Raw genomic sequence first — 16,293 nt, 5'->3', positions numbered from 1 at the left:
TCTTTTGGTATAGGACCCTGCAAATTGGATGTTTCTCTACGAATATCGTAGAAATTTGAAAAACGGACACCAGATTCGTAATCAGCGAACCCGAAAACCCCTGAGTAACGATTTTCGAGTAAATCCGATGAATTTTTAATTTTTTCGTCAGCCATATTCGATTTGCCATTTAAAATTTAAAATATTTAAATATTAATTAATTATTTTTCTCGAGGTCTGCATATCCATGGATAAACGATCTTAAGGATTAGGAAACAGTTTTTCGAGCAAAATTATGTTTTTACAAACAATCTTCACAATCCGTACAAATAAACATTCGACGAATTAAAAATTTTTTGATTTTAAATAATTTTAAATTCTGTTAAATGAGAAATTAACTAAATTAAAATTGGGAACAATTTATTTTAATTCGTCTAAATAGAAATTTAAAACATTCAAAAAATTAAATTACGATAAAAATTTTTTTCGATAAATTGGATAACAGAGGTACGAGGTAAAAAAATATGTAACAATTTCTAAGTCATTTATTTGTAATAAAAATTTATAATACAATTTTCAATAGTTGGTAAATTTTACTTTATATAGTCATAGCCATACATTGGAGCTTCAAGATATGCCTTATGCATATCTACTGAGTTCCTTTTAATTCGTCTACCAATGGGCTCTAAATCATTGTAACACCTCGTAAAAACACGTTCAACTGCTGCACGTGCCTCTTCTTCAGACACTTTACGTACTGCTAATACAGATAAAACTGCTTTGTGTTTTACACATTCCTGCACAAACAAAAGAATAATGTTTTTAGTTTGATTATATCTAATTATTATAGAAGCTGCAACCCAAGTAGCACAGAATATTGCTTGAATGTCAAGGTGATATCAAGCGAGAATATTGTTGTGACATTCAGGGGATATCATAATGTCCGCTTCATGGGGACATTCCACGGTGATATTCCTGTGACATTCGCGTGATATTCGTATGATACTGAGGGAATATTCCCGTGAAATTCAAGTAATATTGAGGGGATATCCCTGTGATATTGAGGGAATATTCCTCTGATATTAAGGAAATATTCCAGTAATATTGATGAGATAATTTTAAAAATTCTAAAAAAAATTTTCTATTTTATTTTCCATTTATTTATTTTTTTATTTAAATATTCAAAACATACAACACTTTGGAATTTTATAAATAACAGGAATATTCTCTCAATATCACAGGGATATTCCCTCAATATCAGAGGAATCCACACGGTGAAAACGGCCTCTTAATAATAAGGATAGATTTAACTTTTTTTGTTTATTAGAAAATGAATTTTAACGTAAAAAATATAGAAACTGAAATTATACAAAACATTTAGATTTGCATCTAAATGTTAAATTTTTCTATTAATTCGTTAATACTCTTTTGATTATCACAGGCCAACAAAATTAGAAAATTTTTTTGGTGCTATGTGTTGTTTTTTGTTGACCTGTGTTAGCGAATTTTAATTTTTAATAATTTTGAATTTCACGGTTCTTTTTTTTATAAAGTTATTTTAAAATTATACAGTACATAAAAATTACCTGGTGCGTTTGCTTGATATTAAATGGTGAAGAAAAACCTCCTGTGCAGGAACTTAAAAAACTACAGTGAGTTAAATTTGCAGCACGAACTTCTGTACAGGCTACATGATCAATATTTTTAAAATCAAGTTCGTTTCGACAATAATCAAACATATGAATCATTTCATGGGTCATTACTCCTTGTATTTTTCCTATTCCTTGAATAACATTGTGACACACAACAATCTGAAAATATTAAATCAAGTGTTTTTTAGTACTTTTTAATGATCATATTAAAAAATTTTCTGTTCTGAAATTCTGTCTGTTAGATTTTTAGCTTTATGTGAGCATATAACAATATAAATATAAATACGATGGATTTTATATGAACTGATCGAGTGGGAAAATTTTGTCTCCAAACGCACTCAAACTAGGAGCATTTTGAGTCATTTTGGAGTTACTGGTAAAAATATTTTTCATTTAGACCAATATTTACTTTGAGTGATAGGCAATGCAAATTATCATGAAGTTTTGCAATTATTTTTTATTTTTATTTTTTTTTTATTTATTATTTCTATTGGGATTTATTTCAATTAACAAAACAATATTTGTTCTTCTTAATTGAAGTATTAAACTTTATTTTAAAGATAATTTAAAGAAGGTTTTATGGTGAGGGAATTTACTCTGCATGAGCGAAATAACCCTATCTTACAGTATTTTATGTGTATTGGATTTAGTATAAGAACTTAAGAAGTGAAAAGTACCTGATTCAGCTCAGGATCATATCCACCACTGACACTGAAGTCACAAACTTCACAGGAAACATGCCTTCGAATGTCAAATTCACTGCAATAAATGGGTATTTATATACATATATTATCTATTCAAAAAATATGGAAGCGCATGATTATTCCATAAAAATCATAATTTAGAATTTTTATTTTAAAGAATTCTATTTGATACCATTATTTTTTAGATGAATTTTCATTTATTCAAAATTGAAAATGAACGAATAAATAATCGACAGAAAGATTTTAGAGCGATTTTTAAAACTGACCAATCAGAAATTATTATCAAGAAAATCGTTATTAGTCAATTTTAAAATTCGCGCCGAAATCTTTGTGTCGATTTAAAAATTCGAATCACTAAAAAATTCCATTAAATGAAAATTATGCTAAATTAAAATTCGCATAAATTAGAGTTCATTTAAATGTAAAGTTTGATAAAAAAATAATTAAATCTAATGTCTCCTTCTATACCGTTGGTCCGTCAATTTCTTTATTTGTAATTTGTCAAAAAAATTATAGAAGAACACAACAAAACATTTTTGAAAGTTTAAAACTACCATTAAAACTTATTGACTCCCATATTGAACCCGCCATTTTGGATTTTTAAAATCTGACTTCAGATTCGGGAAAGGAAATAGATGATCGCTCAGATTTTAAATTAACTCTCCTGGAAAGTGTGTACTGACAATGAGTTTTGGTTTATTACTTATTTTTCTGAATACTTCTAAAAATTTTTTAGAACAATGAAAAAATAAACTTTTAAAATGAATATTTACATACCATCCTGAACTGTTTAAGGCTGCTGCCATTAATTTCACTAACGGACCTGAATCAAAGAAAATTCAATTTCTAAATTTTAGAATTCATGAGTATATCTTTATTCAAAACAAACCGATCTACCGATGGTCGAGTAAAAGAAGCACTCTCGCGTTTTCTCTCTAAAGCGACCAATCTTCATTTGTTTTTAACATCAATATACTTTTTTAGGCATATATTTTGTTTAAAATGCTATACATTTACAGTAAAATCAAAATATAATTTATAATCAGTGAAGAATGAGAAAATATAAAATGTATAAATTTCATTGTAAATGTTATACTGTAAATAAAAAAATACTTTTAAAAAGTATTGCGAGGTTAAAGAAAAAAAAAAAAAGAAGTCTGGTTGTTTTAGAGGGACAACTTGAGAGTGGTTCTTTTATTCGACCATCACCAGATCGGTTTGTTTTGAATGGGAATACCGATATATTTATGTAGATGTTTCGAACAATTAAATTTATTTAAAAGTACCTAAAAAAAACTTTTTCTATTTTTTCTGGATATAACTAGAAATTATGGTTCAATAAATCAAGTTTAATGTAACAATCCGACGACATTAAAACTTATTTTGTAAATTTAAAAATTTGGCAATTTGTATTTCTTCAAAATAAAAAACGCTTTTAACATCAACAACTAAAGAAGCTTTGTGAAACGATCAGAAAACTTAGTATACGGTAAAGTTTTCTTAAGGATTTAATTTTAATATTATTTAATATTATTTATTTAATAATTTTTCAAAATTTAAGGTAAGTAAAACAGTGCATTTTGGAAAATAAAATAGACATGAATTTCAAGCTAATTATTATTGCTCCAAAATAGACTCAAAAAGAATTTTTTTTAAATCACCGTTAACTGCAAAGTTAAAATTGTTTTTTCAAAAATCTTTTCTATAGGAATTAAGAGCTTATTTAGTGTAATAAAATAGAACTAAAAAATTTTTTTTAGAATTATTTCAATAACTTCAATAAAATTCTTCAAAAATTCAATTTGAAATCTTTTAAAAACAAATTATTTAAAAAAATTTCAATTGAAAACTCTAAAACTTAATTATGGTTAGACATTTTTTGTGCATTAAAACTAAAAATTATGCCAAAATTTTGAATTCGAATAATTTGCTTGAATCAGTTTTCAAACATTTTTAAAAATAGAAAATGAATAATTTTTTTTTAGAAATCTGTTTCCTGAATTAAAATCTTGAAAATTTGTCTAACAAGGAACACTACCCACCCTGCTAAAAATAAAATCACAAAACGTCAAAAAATTAGTCAGGATCTCTGACGTTTTTAGACTGTTTTTGTTACGATTGCAGTCACAGAACACCACAATAAGTGAGGTTTAGTCAAAGAATCGTCAATAGTAGTCAGGTTTTTTATGAGGGTCGGAGACCCTTTTTTTTGCCAAACCATAAATCATTAAACCCTGTGACTATTTGTGATGTTAAATGACATTTCTTTCTATAAAATAGTTTTGAAGATTCCTGACTTACTTCTCATGAATTCTGACTACAAATATTTAAAAATTAAAAAAAATCAATATTTTATCATTAAAAAAATAAATTATCTTACAACATTTTTTTATCTTTACGTTACACATTCTTAATTATTATTTTTACAATTTATTATATTTATTTACTCCTATCGAAGAAAATCTCGCAAACGCAGGGAATCGAACTCACAACCTAACGAACGCAAACCGAATACCTAACCCCTGAGCTAAACTAACCTAACTGAGATCTTAAAAATAGAATACGGTTTTATGAAAATAGAAGATCTTATTACTTTTTTTCAATTTTATCAACATATTTTGTTGATAATTATTATTATTATTTTAAAAAAATTTTATAATTTTTAAAAATTAACAAGTAAAGTTAAAATAGGTATATTGTTATATTGATCAAAAAACATTTGTAGTCCAATTATCATATATTAATGTATTCAATTAATAAAATTTGCTTCAGCAAATATTTAATTAAACAAAAAATTCGTATGTAAATATTATTTGAATTCGAACTTAAAAGAATATGTGTAATATACAAATAAAATAGTCTAGAATAATAAGATACTGTCGGATTGTCTCAAGTAAACTCTGAGCGAATTTTATCAGGTTTTTCGCTCACGTTTTAGCACATTCCTTACTATTATAATTAATTATAATGATAAGAATTAATTAATATGCATATATTAATTACTATATTATTAAAATTCAATTTAACATAATTCTTCCACGAATCAACTAAATAATTACTAATTTTAATTTCTCTTTTTAGCATACTGCACTATAATTAGATGTAATATTTGGTTCAAATCAAATTTATATTTAGTGAAAACTGGATCAAATTCGCTCAGAGATTGATTGAGCGATCAATTCATATATTCTATTTTACAAGAGACCAGAATGTTTTTGCTCATCTAGTTGTAAAAAAATAAACTTTTATGTGAAATAGCCAGCGATTTCTAATTTTTTTCAAATATATATATATATATAGAGTTAACACAATGGTAAGAATAGGTTTTCAACATATGTTGCTTTCTTATAACTAAATGTAAGGAAACTAGCTTACTGTAAAATAATAAATACAAATTTGAAGTAGGGACTTTAAAAGTATAGTCGTAGTCATTGACGCCTTCCCTTTTCTGTCCTTGTCTTACAAACGTGATTCCATATATATTATATGTACGTTAGAAAAGGACAAAAAGAAAAGTATAGGCCAGAAGGATCTTTTATGGTTTTATGGCTTTTCATTGCAAAATTAAAAATTGTTGCATTTGAAAAAAATGATTTTTAAATATTATATTCGTAATGTACATGTTAATACAATTACAACGATATAAAATTTTTTGCAAATATTTTTAAATTATTGAGAATTAATTTTAATTAATGGAGTATTTATTGTATAATCATTATGTAATTTTAGAGTTTTTACATAATGTTTTATATCATTGGAATCGTTAAAATCTATAAATTACAAATATAACATTTAAAAAAATATTTATTTAAATTTAAATAATTTTTTATTTTGCATTAAAAAGTCATAAAACCTGATGGACCCTCGAAAGGACCCTTCTGTTGGAAAAAGGGAATATATAATATAATAGAGTTATATGGTGGGTTTGAGTGGCCTTGGTACCTCTCTTGGAATCCTTTTTACAAAAAAAATAAAACGTAGTGAGAAATCGTCACTTTTTAGAAAACGTCAGGCCCATAAAAACTATTTAAGTCAGAATTAGTCAGCAGCATCACAGAACATCAAAATAGTCTCAAAACGTCAGGATTTCTGACGTTTTGAGACTGATTTCTGATTTTATTTTTAGCAGGGCAGGTGTAAATCACCGATTTCGCTCATCTTATGATATACTGTAGTTCTTTGAAAAATATTCGATATGTATATTTTTATAAGTGCCCTATGGTACATCTAAGGGGTGAAACCCACCCTCAAAAATCAATTTTTGCAATTTTGCAATATTTAAAATATTCGAAATAAATTTTCTTGCTAATATTCCTACACGGAGAAAATCTGAACCACAAAACATTTTTAAGTTTCAAAAATGCAAATTAAAGATAAGACCTTAAAGATTATGTTCTGAAATTGTCAAATATTTCCATAAATTATTCTAGAATATGCCAGGCAAGAAGACTAGAATAAGGAGGTCTAACTCAGGTAGTGGGGGTATGGTAAGTATATGTATGAAATTGGTAGTTGCAGTAGGCGGATTTTCGAGAAAGGCAGAGTGTGCGGTAGACTTCTGCGCATACCAATACATACAATTTTCAGTAATTCTGGACAAGGCAACAAAAATGTATATAATTGGTGTGCGCAGAAGTCTACCGCACACTCTGCCTTTCGGCCTACCTTGAAAACCAATTCTTTACGTACCCCCACTACCTGAGTTAGACCTCCTTATTCTAGTCTTCTTGGGTCAGACTGCAAAAAGAAGTATCTTATTATGAGATACATTGGAAGCAATTTACCAAAAGTATCTTTCTATCCATCTTATATCTTAAGAAACTAATGCATTTTTAGTTGTTTTAGATAACTTAGAAGCAAGTTATAAAAAACATCTTAAAAAGGCGACCAAAACATCTTAAAATAAGATACTTCTTTTTGCAGTGCATCTTAAAACTTTCGACATTACACTAAGCTTTCACAGTAAAGCTAAGGTAATCTTACACAGTAAGGTCGTGGTAAGTTTACATGGTAAGGTTGTGGTAAGCTTCCCGTAAGGTTACTGTAAGGTTACTGTAAACATAGAATGTTATTAATAAATACATTTTATTAATATTTATGCGCAGTAGTTTTCTATGGCACATACGGCTGCGTAGTAAATTTTACTTAACAGACCCTATTGGGGTTTATGAAGTACTTTACTAAATATATAATTTAAAAAAAAAATTTATAATATAATATATATTATAATATAATTATTTTAAATATATTTTCATATTACTCTATGTTTACAATAACCATACAGCAACCTAACGGGAAGCTTACCACAACCTTACCATGTAACCTTACCACGACCTAACTGTGTCAGCTTACCTTAGCTTTACTGTGTAAGCTTACTGTAATGGCGGAAGTTTTAAGATGACCTCAAGTTTACTGTAGGCTTACACGGTAACCTTACAAACCCTACAGATATCCTAACAGTAACCTCACAGCAAGAAGTCGTGCTATGTGGGTGTTATAAAAATGCACTTGGAATCTAAAATTAGGAAAATCGGTCGGGAACGATCAAAAGTACATACTCTCGAGAATGTTAACTTAACCCCTTCACTGTTACTGACCTCTATAGAGGCAAAAATAAGTCGTGCCACCAGTGTGCATGACCGCTATAGCAGCATCTTAAAAATAAAATAGTTTTACTTAATATAATATTAATGTTAATAAAAACATACAATATGGTAATATAAGATTTAAAAAAAAAAATTTTTTTTTTGCACACTGGTGGCACGGAAACACGATTTTTGCTTCACAGCGAAGGGGTTAAAAGGCTATTATCACGGAATCGTGCTTTTTTAGAATTACAATAACGTTGACTGCGATTTTTCCAAAACCGATCGGGCTGAAATTTTCAGAGGTTCTTTATACATACAATAGCTAGTGCGTGAACGAAGTAATTTTAATTCGAACCCTGACTTCTCAAATTTTTCGACTAAATGGGGACAGCTTGTTATTATTAACCAAATTGACAAACATCAAAAATTCAAGTGAATTTCTGTTATGGGAGTCATAAGGGCTAAGAAAAAATTTTTGTATGAATTTTAAGTCTGTTTTTTTGAAATGCGAGACAAAATACTAAAATAAAAAAAAAAAAAAATTCAATTGGTTCAACTATTATATATCTACTACAAATTTTTTTCAAGTTTTGAAAGAAGAAACGTACGTAATTTGTGAAAAATAGGAATTTTGTCCCCATTTAACCCAACTGACCCTATGTATTTTTTTTTGTCAAAAAACCAAATTTGAAACCCTTAAAATCACGATTTTTGAAGAAAAATCATCACTATTTCTAGAATTTTTTTTTCAACACCCTTTGTTCACGCACGAGGTGATATAATAATATACTGACGAAATTTCCATTGTTTTTTAATTTTAGTTAAACTGTCTGATATATCGTAGTGACCGTAAGCAGCTGTCAGAAAAAGGTGATTTAGTGCAAGGTTTATAGTTTCCACAATTACTAATATTTTTTAATACAAAATTATTTACAAGTACATCGAAATATGTACTATTTGATACAATAAACTTGGTTAAAGAACTTTGTTAAAAACAGCTAAACAAATTTTTGAAAATTGTTTATTTTTTACGCGCATAAAGGAGGGATTCTTCTTCAATCGCCCCAGCTCAAAAAGTGAAAGTTCTGGGATTGGCTTGATACTTTGGTAAATTGTTGTCCTACATGAAAGTAATAAATCCCTAAAATATTAACTCATTAAAAAAATATTTGTAGAAAGTTGAAGTTATTCCAAATCCACATAACTATGACAAAAGTCAATGAATTTAAATTTATGTATAGGTAATGACTTTTAAAGTATTTTGCACGTACTTTTCAATAACGGACACGAAATTAAAAAAAAAATTCACCCCTTTTTTCAAAATCAACCCTTATTTTTCAATTTTCACCCCTTTGGGTTTTTTTAAAAAAAAAATTTATTTTCATTGGAAAACTTTTTTTGAGAAACATAATATTAATGTAGGCGAGACTCCAGCGCAATCGACTCAACGGTGCGTACATGTCGTCGTACACACCTATATTATTCCTATTTACTTCAGTAATAGCTCTCTGCATTTTACAGGGTTGAAACTGTCCACAAAATAATGCCTTTATTATTGTTAATGAAAGAAATTTAAATTTTAAAAAATAGTCAATCAAAGAATAATAAAAAGTTAACATGTTTTTAATAGGTATGAAATTATTAATTTAAATTAAGTAATGAATGTAATTTGCTTGAAATATTAACATGGGATTAATTTAGAAAAAATATTTTAAATTTAATATACGGGTGTTTAATTCTTTTTTCGATTTTTTATTTCATTTTTTGTTGCCTTTTTTTGTTGAAAAAAGAGTAGAGGAATTTTTTTATTTTTTGCAACATTCTGAAGCTATTTATGATGAGAAATTCGTGAAGGAAATTTTTCATTTTTTTTTTTTAGTTAAATAATTACATTTAATTTATTTCTTTTAGTGAAATAAACACAATGGAAATTTTTTTTAATTAATAAAATATATTAGGGTCAGTTGGGGTAAATGGGGACAAAATCCCTATTTTTCACAAATTACTAGAAGTTTCTTCCTTTAAAAGGTAAATGCGGGTTTACATTTTTTAAGTTGTTATTTACATTCCCAGGATTAATTTGGTATTCCCTGTAGAGACGCTCCTGACAGTCCAAAATCAAAAAACCAAATTATTTTTTAGTATACACGAATACCCAGTAGACTATTATCATGGAATTAAATAAAAAATCCAAAAAAAACAAAATGGCGTCCTTTTTAAATCAAAATTAAAAAATTTTTTTTTAACGTTTTTGGCTATAAAAAAATGGAAAAAATTTAATTTTCAAAATTTTGATAATTAATTTACTGCAGAATATGTTTTTTTACAACATGTAGAAAAGAAATTCTCATTTCGTTTAGATTTTTTATTACAGGGGGTACCAGTTTTAAAAAAGTTGTTTCGAGAAAAACGAGTTTAAAGTTTATGTTCACATCGTTTTTCTTATAGTTTTTGCTTACATGCAGTTATATATTCGTGTATAACTTTTTTAAAAATCCGAATTTCTACATAATATTTTACACGCGTATTTTTGACATTATAAGAATTAAAAAAATGTAAAAAAAATCGAAAAATTTTTTTTTCAAACGCAAGTATGCCTTAAAATTCATTATACATAAATTAAAATCCAGTGACTTTTGTCATAGTTATACGGATTTGAAATAACAATGTTAACCAAAACGTTAAAACTTCAACAACCTCTACACGGAGAAAATCTGAAAGCAATGAGTAGTTTTTCTCATAGCACTGGCTACTGTGTAAACCAAAAAATTGAATTTCAAAACTCTGAATGTTCTCCACACAGCACTGAATGCTCTGCAGAAAATAATCACAACTTTTTTTGACAGTAAACAGAGTTTCGTTTTATATTAGTTGACAACAGATTATTCAGAACTACAAATGTAGCAATAAATTCTTTGCTCGAAGTCGTGACTGCTGTTCTCACAGCTCTGAGTACTGTGCAGAATTATTTTTTAGAATTAGAAAACAAAGAAACGTTTAACGTCAATTAAAACGAAGATAGCCATGGTTATTTTTCTTTTCAAATATTGATTTTAATTGACATGTTTATATACAGTTAATGAATAACAGAAATAAAGAAATGAAGACTTTAAAAAGTCTTTTTAAAAAATATCGCTTTTTTTAATTTTTCAGTTATATAGCAAATAATGTTATTATACAATAATGAAATAATAAATAATTATTTTTAAAATGAATTATTATAGGTAAATTTTAAATATTTTTTTGTATTTCAGAAGTTTTAATATTTTAAGATTTCTTAGCGAATATCAAATTACAACCTAATCTAAATTTATAGATAATTATGATTAAAAAATATTAAGTTTCAACATTATTATTTTAAATATTTATCTCGTGAAGTAAAAAGAATTATTATTTCTTACGTTTATTAATAAAAAGTAATTTGTTTAACATTATTAAAGTTTATTACTTCTTATTTAATTAAATATAAATAATTTTAGTCAAATAATCTGTTTTTCATAAAAATATAAGAAAACATCCAAAATTGATTAAAATTGTCTTGAACGCTTGTTTCAAATTGTTCTTTATTTTTTATTAAAGGTTAAATGTTTTTTTATTTTTTTAATCCTAAAAAATAATTCTACACAGTACTTAGAGCTGTGAGAACAGCAGTCACGACTTCGAGCAAAGAATTTATTGCTACATTTGTAGTTCTGAATAATCTGTTGTCAACTAATATAAAACGAAACTCTGTTTACTGTCAAAAAAATAGTGATTATTTTCTGCAGAGCATTCAGTGCTGTGCAGAAAACATTCAGAGTTTTGGAATTTAATTTTTTGGTTTCCACGGTAGCCAGTGATGTGAGAAAAAATACTCAGTGCTTTCAGATTTTCTCCGTGTACTTTCTACAAGTTTTGTTTTAATGAGTTAATATTTTAGGGATTTATTACTTTCATGTAGGACAACAATTTACCAAAGTATCAAGCCAATCCCAGAACTTTCACTTTTTGGGCTTGGGCGATTGAAGATGATTGATTGATGATTGATCAATGATTGATGATCCTTAACCCCTTAAGAGAGTATCTTATAATATAGTCAAATTGAATCGACGATGTCCCATAGGTGACATTTTCTCGATCCAAGTTATACAATAGTACATTGCGGAAAAGTTTTTTTTTATGTAAAACAACTTTGAAGTCGTTAGTGTAAATAATATTTAAGACACTTGCAACAAATAACTGTTAACATTTTGAAGCAGTTTCGGACAGTATTTTATATGTCCCTGAGACTGTTACTTATAACTGGATTAAGAATTTCACACAGATATTCCTTTGCAGAGCGCTAATCTATAAAAGAAAATAAGTAAACAAACAGAGATATTGCACTCTGCTTGTAATGCGGAATATATTGAGCAGGGACCTTTAAAAAATTAACGAAAACTATGGAATACAAAGAATTATATAATTTAAATGCGACTACAGAAAAATACTTACTAGAACGGTATACTTTGTAAACATTTGCCTCACACCTCGTTCGGTGTATATTTTCTTTGCCTTCCATACCAATCATTGCTTTGAAAAAATTAGGTTTGAAATCTGTACCTCTTCTCTCAGGATATAAATCATAACCCCACAATTTCTTCTCTTCATCCACATCTTGTGAGATTTTGATGCTCTCTTCTGTAGTATTTTCATTATTATTAGTGGTATTTTTTGTACTCATTGTAGTCTCTAATAATTTTTTTTGAACAATAGTTGCATTTACTTATTGTAAACAAAGAAAACAATTAAAATCATGCTCATGCCCACGGAATAGTGCTAAAGATCTGTTTGAAATGGCAAAAATTAGGGTACGGTCACAGTTCACTTTCTAAGTAGGGTCGTCATGGTAACGTATAAAGGTGCTTTTATACCATCTTCGTTTTTGGCACGGTCGCATAAAGGTCAACGCAGAACGCCAGATATCTGGCAGAAAAAAAAATCTTCCACAGGCTCTACAACTTGCTGATAGACAATTAATCTAAAGGCGCTTGTATACCTCACCGATCCCGAGTATACTTCTGTCGTGTACCATTGGAGTAAAAGAGACAAAAAGATATTTCCGTCTCTTTTACTCCAATGATACACGACGCAAGTATACTCGGGATGGGTGAGGTATACAAGCGCCTTAAAGGTGCTTATATACCTCAAATTTCGATCAGATGAACATTATTTCTGGACCGTGAAAATGCGTGAAAAGTCATTTTCACGGCGGGTATTTTTGAATTGTTTTAAACAAAAAATGTTTTTTTAAGAAATATAATATTAAATAATTGTTTTAATATGTAAGAACACTTTAAAATAGTGATAGAAAAATGATTTGATTAAAAAATATAGCCAATTTTGCTTTAAAACGTTTCTGCTACAAGAAAGTGTAAAATGACGATGTTTGTGAAATGGTTTGTACAGTGTACATGTGTACATGTTTCTTTCAGTTATTCGAAACAATTAGTAGAATTTAAATTTATTTGATAAACATTTCAACTTACCGATTTATTTTCAGCACTCATTATTTATTACAAGTTAAAAAGAAACGACATAACATAAACAAAACTCTGAGAGACACTCACAAGGAAGAAGCACTGTACAAACCATTTCACAAACATCGTCATTTTACACTTTCTTGTAGCAGAAACATTTTAAAGCAAAATTTGCTATATTTTTTAATCAAATCATTTTTCTATCACTATTTTAAAGTGTTCTTACATATTAAAACAATTATTTAATATTATATTTCTTAAAAAAACATTTTTTGTTTAAAACAATTGAAAAATACCCGCCATGAAAATGACTTTTCACGCATTTTCACGGTCCAGAAATAATGTTCATCTGATCGAAATTTGAGGTATATAAGCACCTTTACTTATCGACCATTAGGGCGGGCTCATTTGAATATGTTTTTCACGGAGATATTTGAATATTCTGAATATTCACATTGCAGGTGAATATAAAAATTAAAAGTGTATCGAAATAATGCTGTAAAACCATGACTGAAGGTCATGTGAAAAGGTTATAATAAAATTAATTATTTTTTTAAATATTATCTATTAATTAAAAAATCACAAATTTGCGAAAATTAATTTAAAAATTTTTTATTTATTAATAAACAATTATATTAGTATTGTTAAAGACAAGAAAAAACGTTTTAAAAATAATTAAGAAAATAATTTCAATATATTAAAATAAGAAATGAAAGTGAACACAAAAATTCTATTTTTTAAACATTTAAATCAAAATTATTATTCAAAAATTATTTATTATAATTAAAAATGTATTAATTAATGAAAAATTAATTTTTAAATATTTTATTTTTTGTAAAAGATTGTGGCCTTTACAAAATGGTTTTTAAAGTTGAAATAAAATTAATATGTTCAAAGTACATCTGAAACACTAGCTTCATGAATTTTTTCAGAATTTTTCATCAACTCATAAACCAAAAAAAAAATATTTACGAAAAAACGCATTTTTCGACCACCATAGGGGGGGGGCAGGGGGTTTTTCGGATATCGACCCTAGTTACCTTATTTTAGTACCCTAAAATACCCATGTACCGGGTCAATTCAAAAATCCAGACATTAGGGCATTTTACCCATCTTAACCCTGGAGACTCTTTATGTAATTGCCAACAATAATAATTAATTAACTATAAAAATCGTCAGATTATTTCATTTATTCATTATCTTTTCTTTCTTTCTGTCCACACTTAAAGGTTAGTCTTTTATATGTATTCTTTGATATTTTGTTAAGTTTTGATAGATTGTATTATATATTACAAATTATAATCATTTTATTCATTCTATAGTTTTGAAATAAGGTACAGATTATACTATATTATGTTCGCAAAATAGAAATTCAGGAAATTAAAGTAAGCTCTAAGTTTGGAAAATTATAAACAAATTAACACTAAGAAAAAAGGAAATATTAAAAGGAAGCATGCAAATTTTTCTTTATTTCTTTTCAGTAAAAATACTAAAGTTCGGTTAAAAACTGTTGTTTAACAAATCGAAATTATGAAAAAATTTCTTTTGTATTTCCATACAAAATTAGAGAATTGTTAAACAATAATAATTAAGAAATAGAACAAAATATTTGCATACTTTTACAAATCACAATTTTAAAAAAAAATCTCAAGTATTTTTTTAATTACAATTTTTCTTCAAAAGTTTCTGTTTGTTTAAATATTTAGAATTTTTTTTTACAAATTATTAATTATTAAAATTATTATTACTATTAATTATCTGCTGTGCTTTGCACCTTCATTTCTTTTTTTTAACTAATAATAGTCCTTATAAAGTAATAATAATAAATTTTTTAATTTCGCGCTGAGAATTCTCATGCGCAGTCACTTGTACGCAACTTGATACGTTCCACTGTGCTGTGAACAGAAATCTTTAAAACGTATTAAAATCATATTGTGAATCGTCCAAACACTTAAATGGTGTTTCCAATCCCATCCAAACGATGACCAAACGATTAGCATTAAATTTTTTAAAAAATATCAACTTTTGTTGTGCAAATGTGAAATTAGCACTAAAAATTAAAAAATTCAATAACTTTTTTAAACATTGTATCCAAACGTTAAAGGCGCTTGCACACCTCCGGCTGCCTGCACAGGCAGCCTCCCACCACGCAGAAAACATACAAGAGTAAGAGAGACAGAAAATTCAAATTTAAATCTACTGACTCTCTGATTGGCTCTCACTGGCTGCCTGCACAGGCAGCCAGAGGTGTGAGTGCGCCCTAAAAGTTGGTTTCCAAACATGACCAAACGATTCTAATTAAAAAAATATGGTAATTTTATGGTTGTTGCGCTAACTTCACGCACATGAGTTAGAGAAGGACTAAGGTATACGGTCTACTAATTTCACAAACAAATCAAATTTAAAGCTTAACTTAATGTTAATTGTATGATATGTCCCCACTGAAAATTCCCACATAGGCTTCCATATGGGAAACCACATGGGTCCCTATATAGGAAGCCATATGGTTTCCTATACAAAATCGTATACGTAATTGGAACAGGAATTTGAATAGGAAATTAAGTCGGAATTATCATATGAATCCACATACACACAGGAATGTACATTCCTATGTATATTCCTATTTCACTTCCTATAATATGAATTTTTTTTCAACTCTAAGATATATATCTTTCAATAGTAGAGGTTCCTAATAGACTACAGAGATGAAAAAAATTTATTGCCGAGCCGAAAAAGTTGAAGAAAACTACTGCGCATGATATTAAAATATAATGTGTGCACTCATATGATAATTCCTACTTAATTTCCTATTCAAATTCCTGTTCCAATTACGTATACGATTTTGTATAGAAAACCATATGGCTTCCTATAC

General features: G+C 27.6%; 1 protein-coding gene across 1 annotated transcript; it reads right to left on the bottom strand.

The window, feature by feature from the left end:
- Window positions 1–506: 506 nt before the first annotated feature.
- LOC127282263 (mitochondrial inner membrane protease ATP23 homolog) lies at window positions 507–12,755 on the bottom strand. Its single transcript, XM_051306439.1, has 5 exons — window positions 12,397–12,755; window positions 3,113–3,158; window positions 2,309–2,390; window positions 1,566–1,790; window positions 507–776 (listed from the first exon to the last, which is right to left on the bottom strand). Exons 1-5 carry the CDS (start codon window positions 12,623–12,625, stop codon window positions 573–575), a joined length of 786 nt encoding a protein of 261 aa, XP_051162396.1. The 5' UTR covers window positions 12,626–12,755; the 3' UTR covers window positions 507–572.
- Window positions 12,756–16,293: the final 3,538 nt, after the last annotated feature.

This window comes from Leptopilina boulardi, unplaced genomic scaffold (genome assembly GCF_019393585.1).
Source record: "Leptopilina boulardi isolate dan_hultmark-lab unplaced genomic scaffold, ZJU_Lbou_2.1 LbouV2_292, whole genome shotgun sequence".
In the NCBI taxonomy this organism is placed as follows: Eukaryota; Metazoa; Arthropoda; class Insecta; order Hymenoptera; family Figitidae; genus Leptopilina; species Leptopilina boulardi.
The sequence above is the reverse complement of the archived record's forward strand: the minus strand, read 5'-3'. Positions and strand labels throughout refer to the sequence as shown.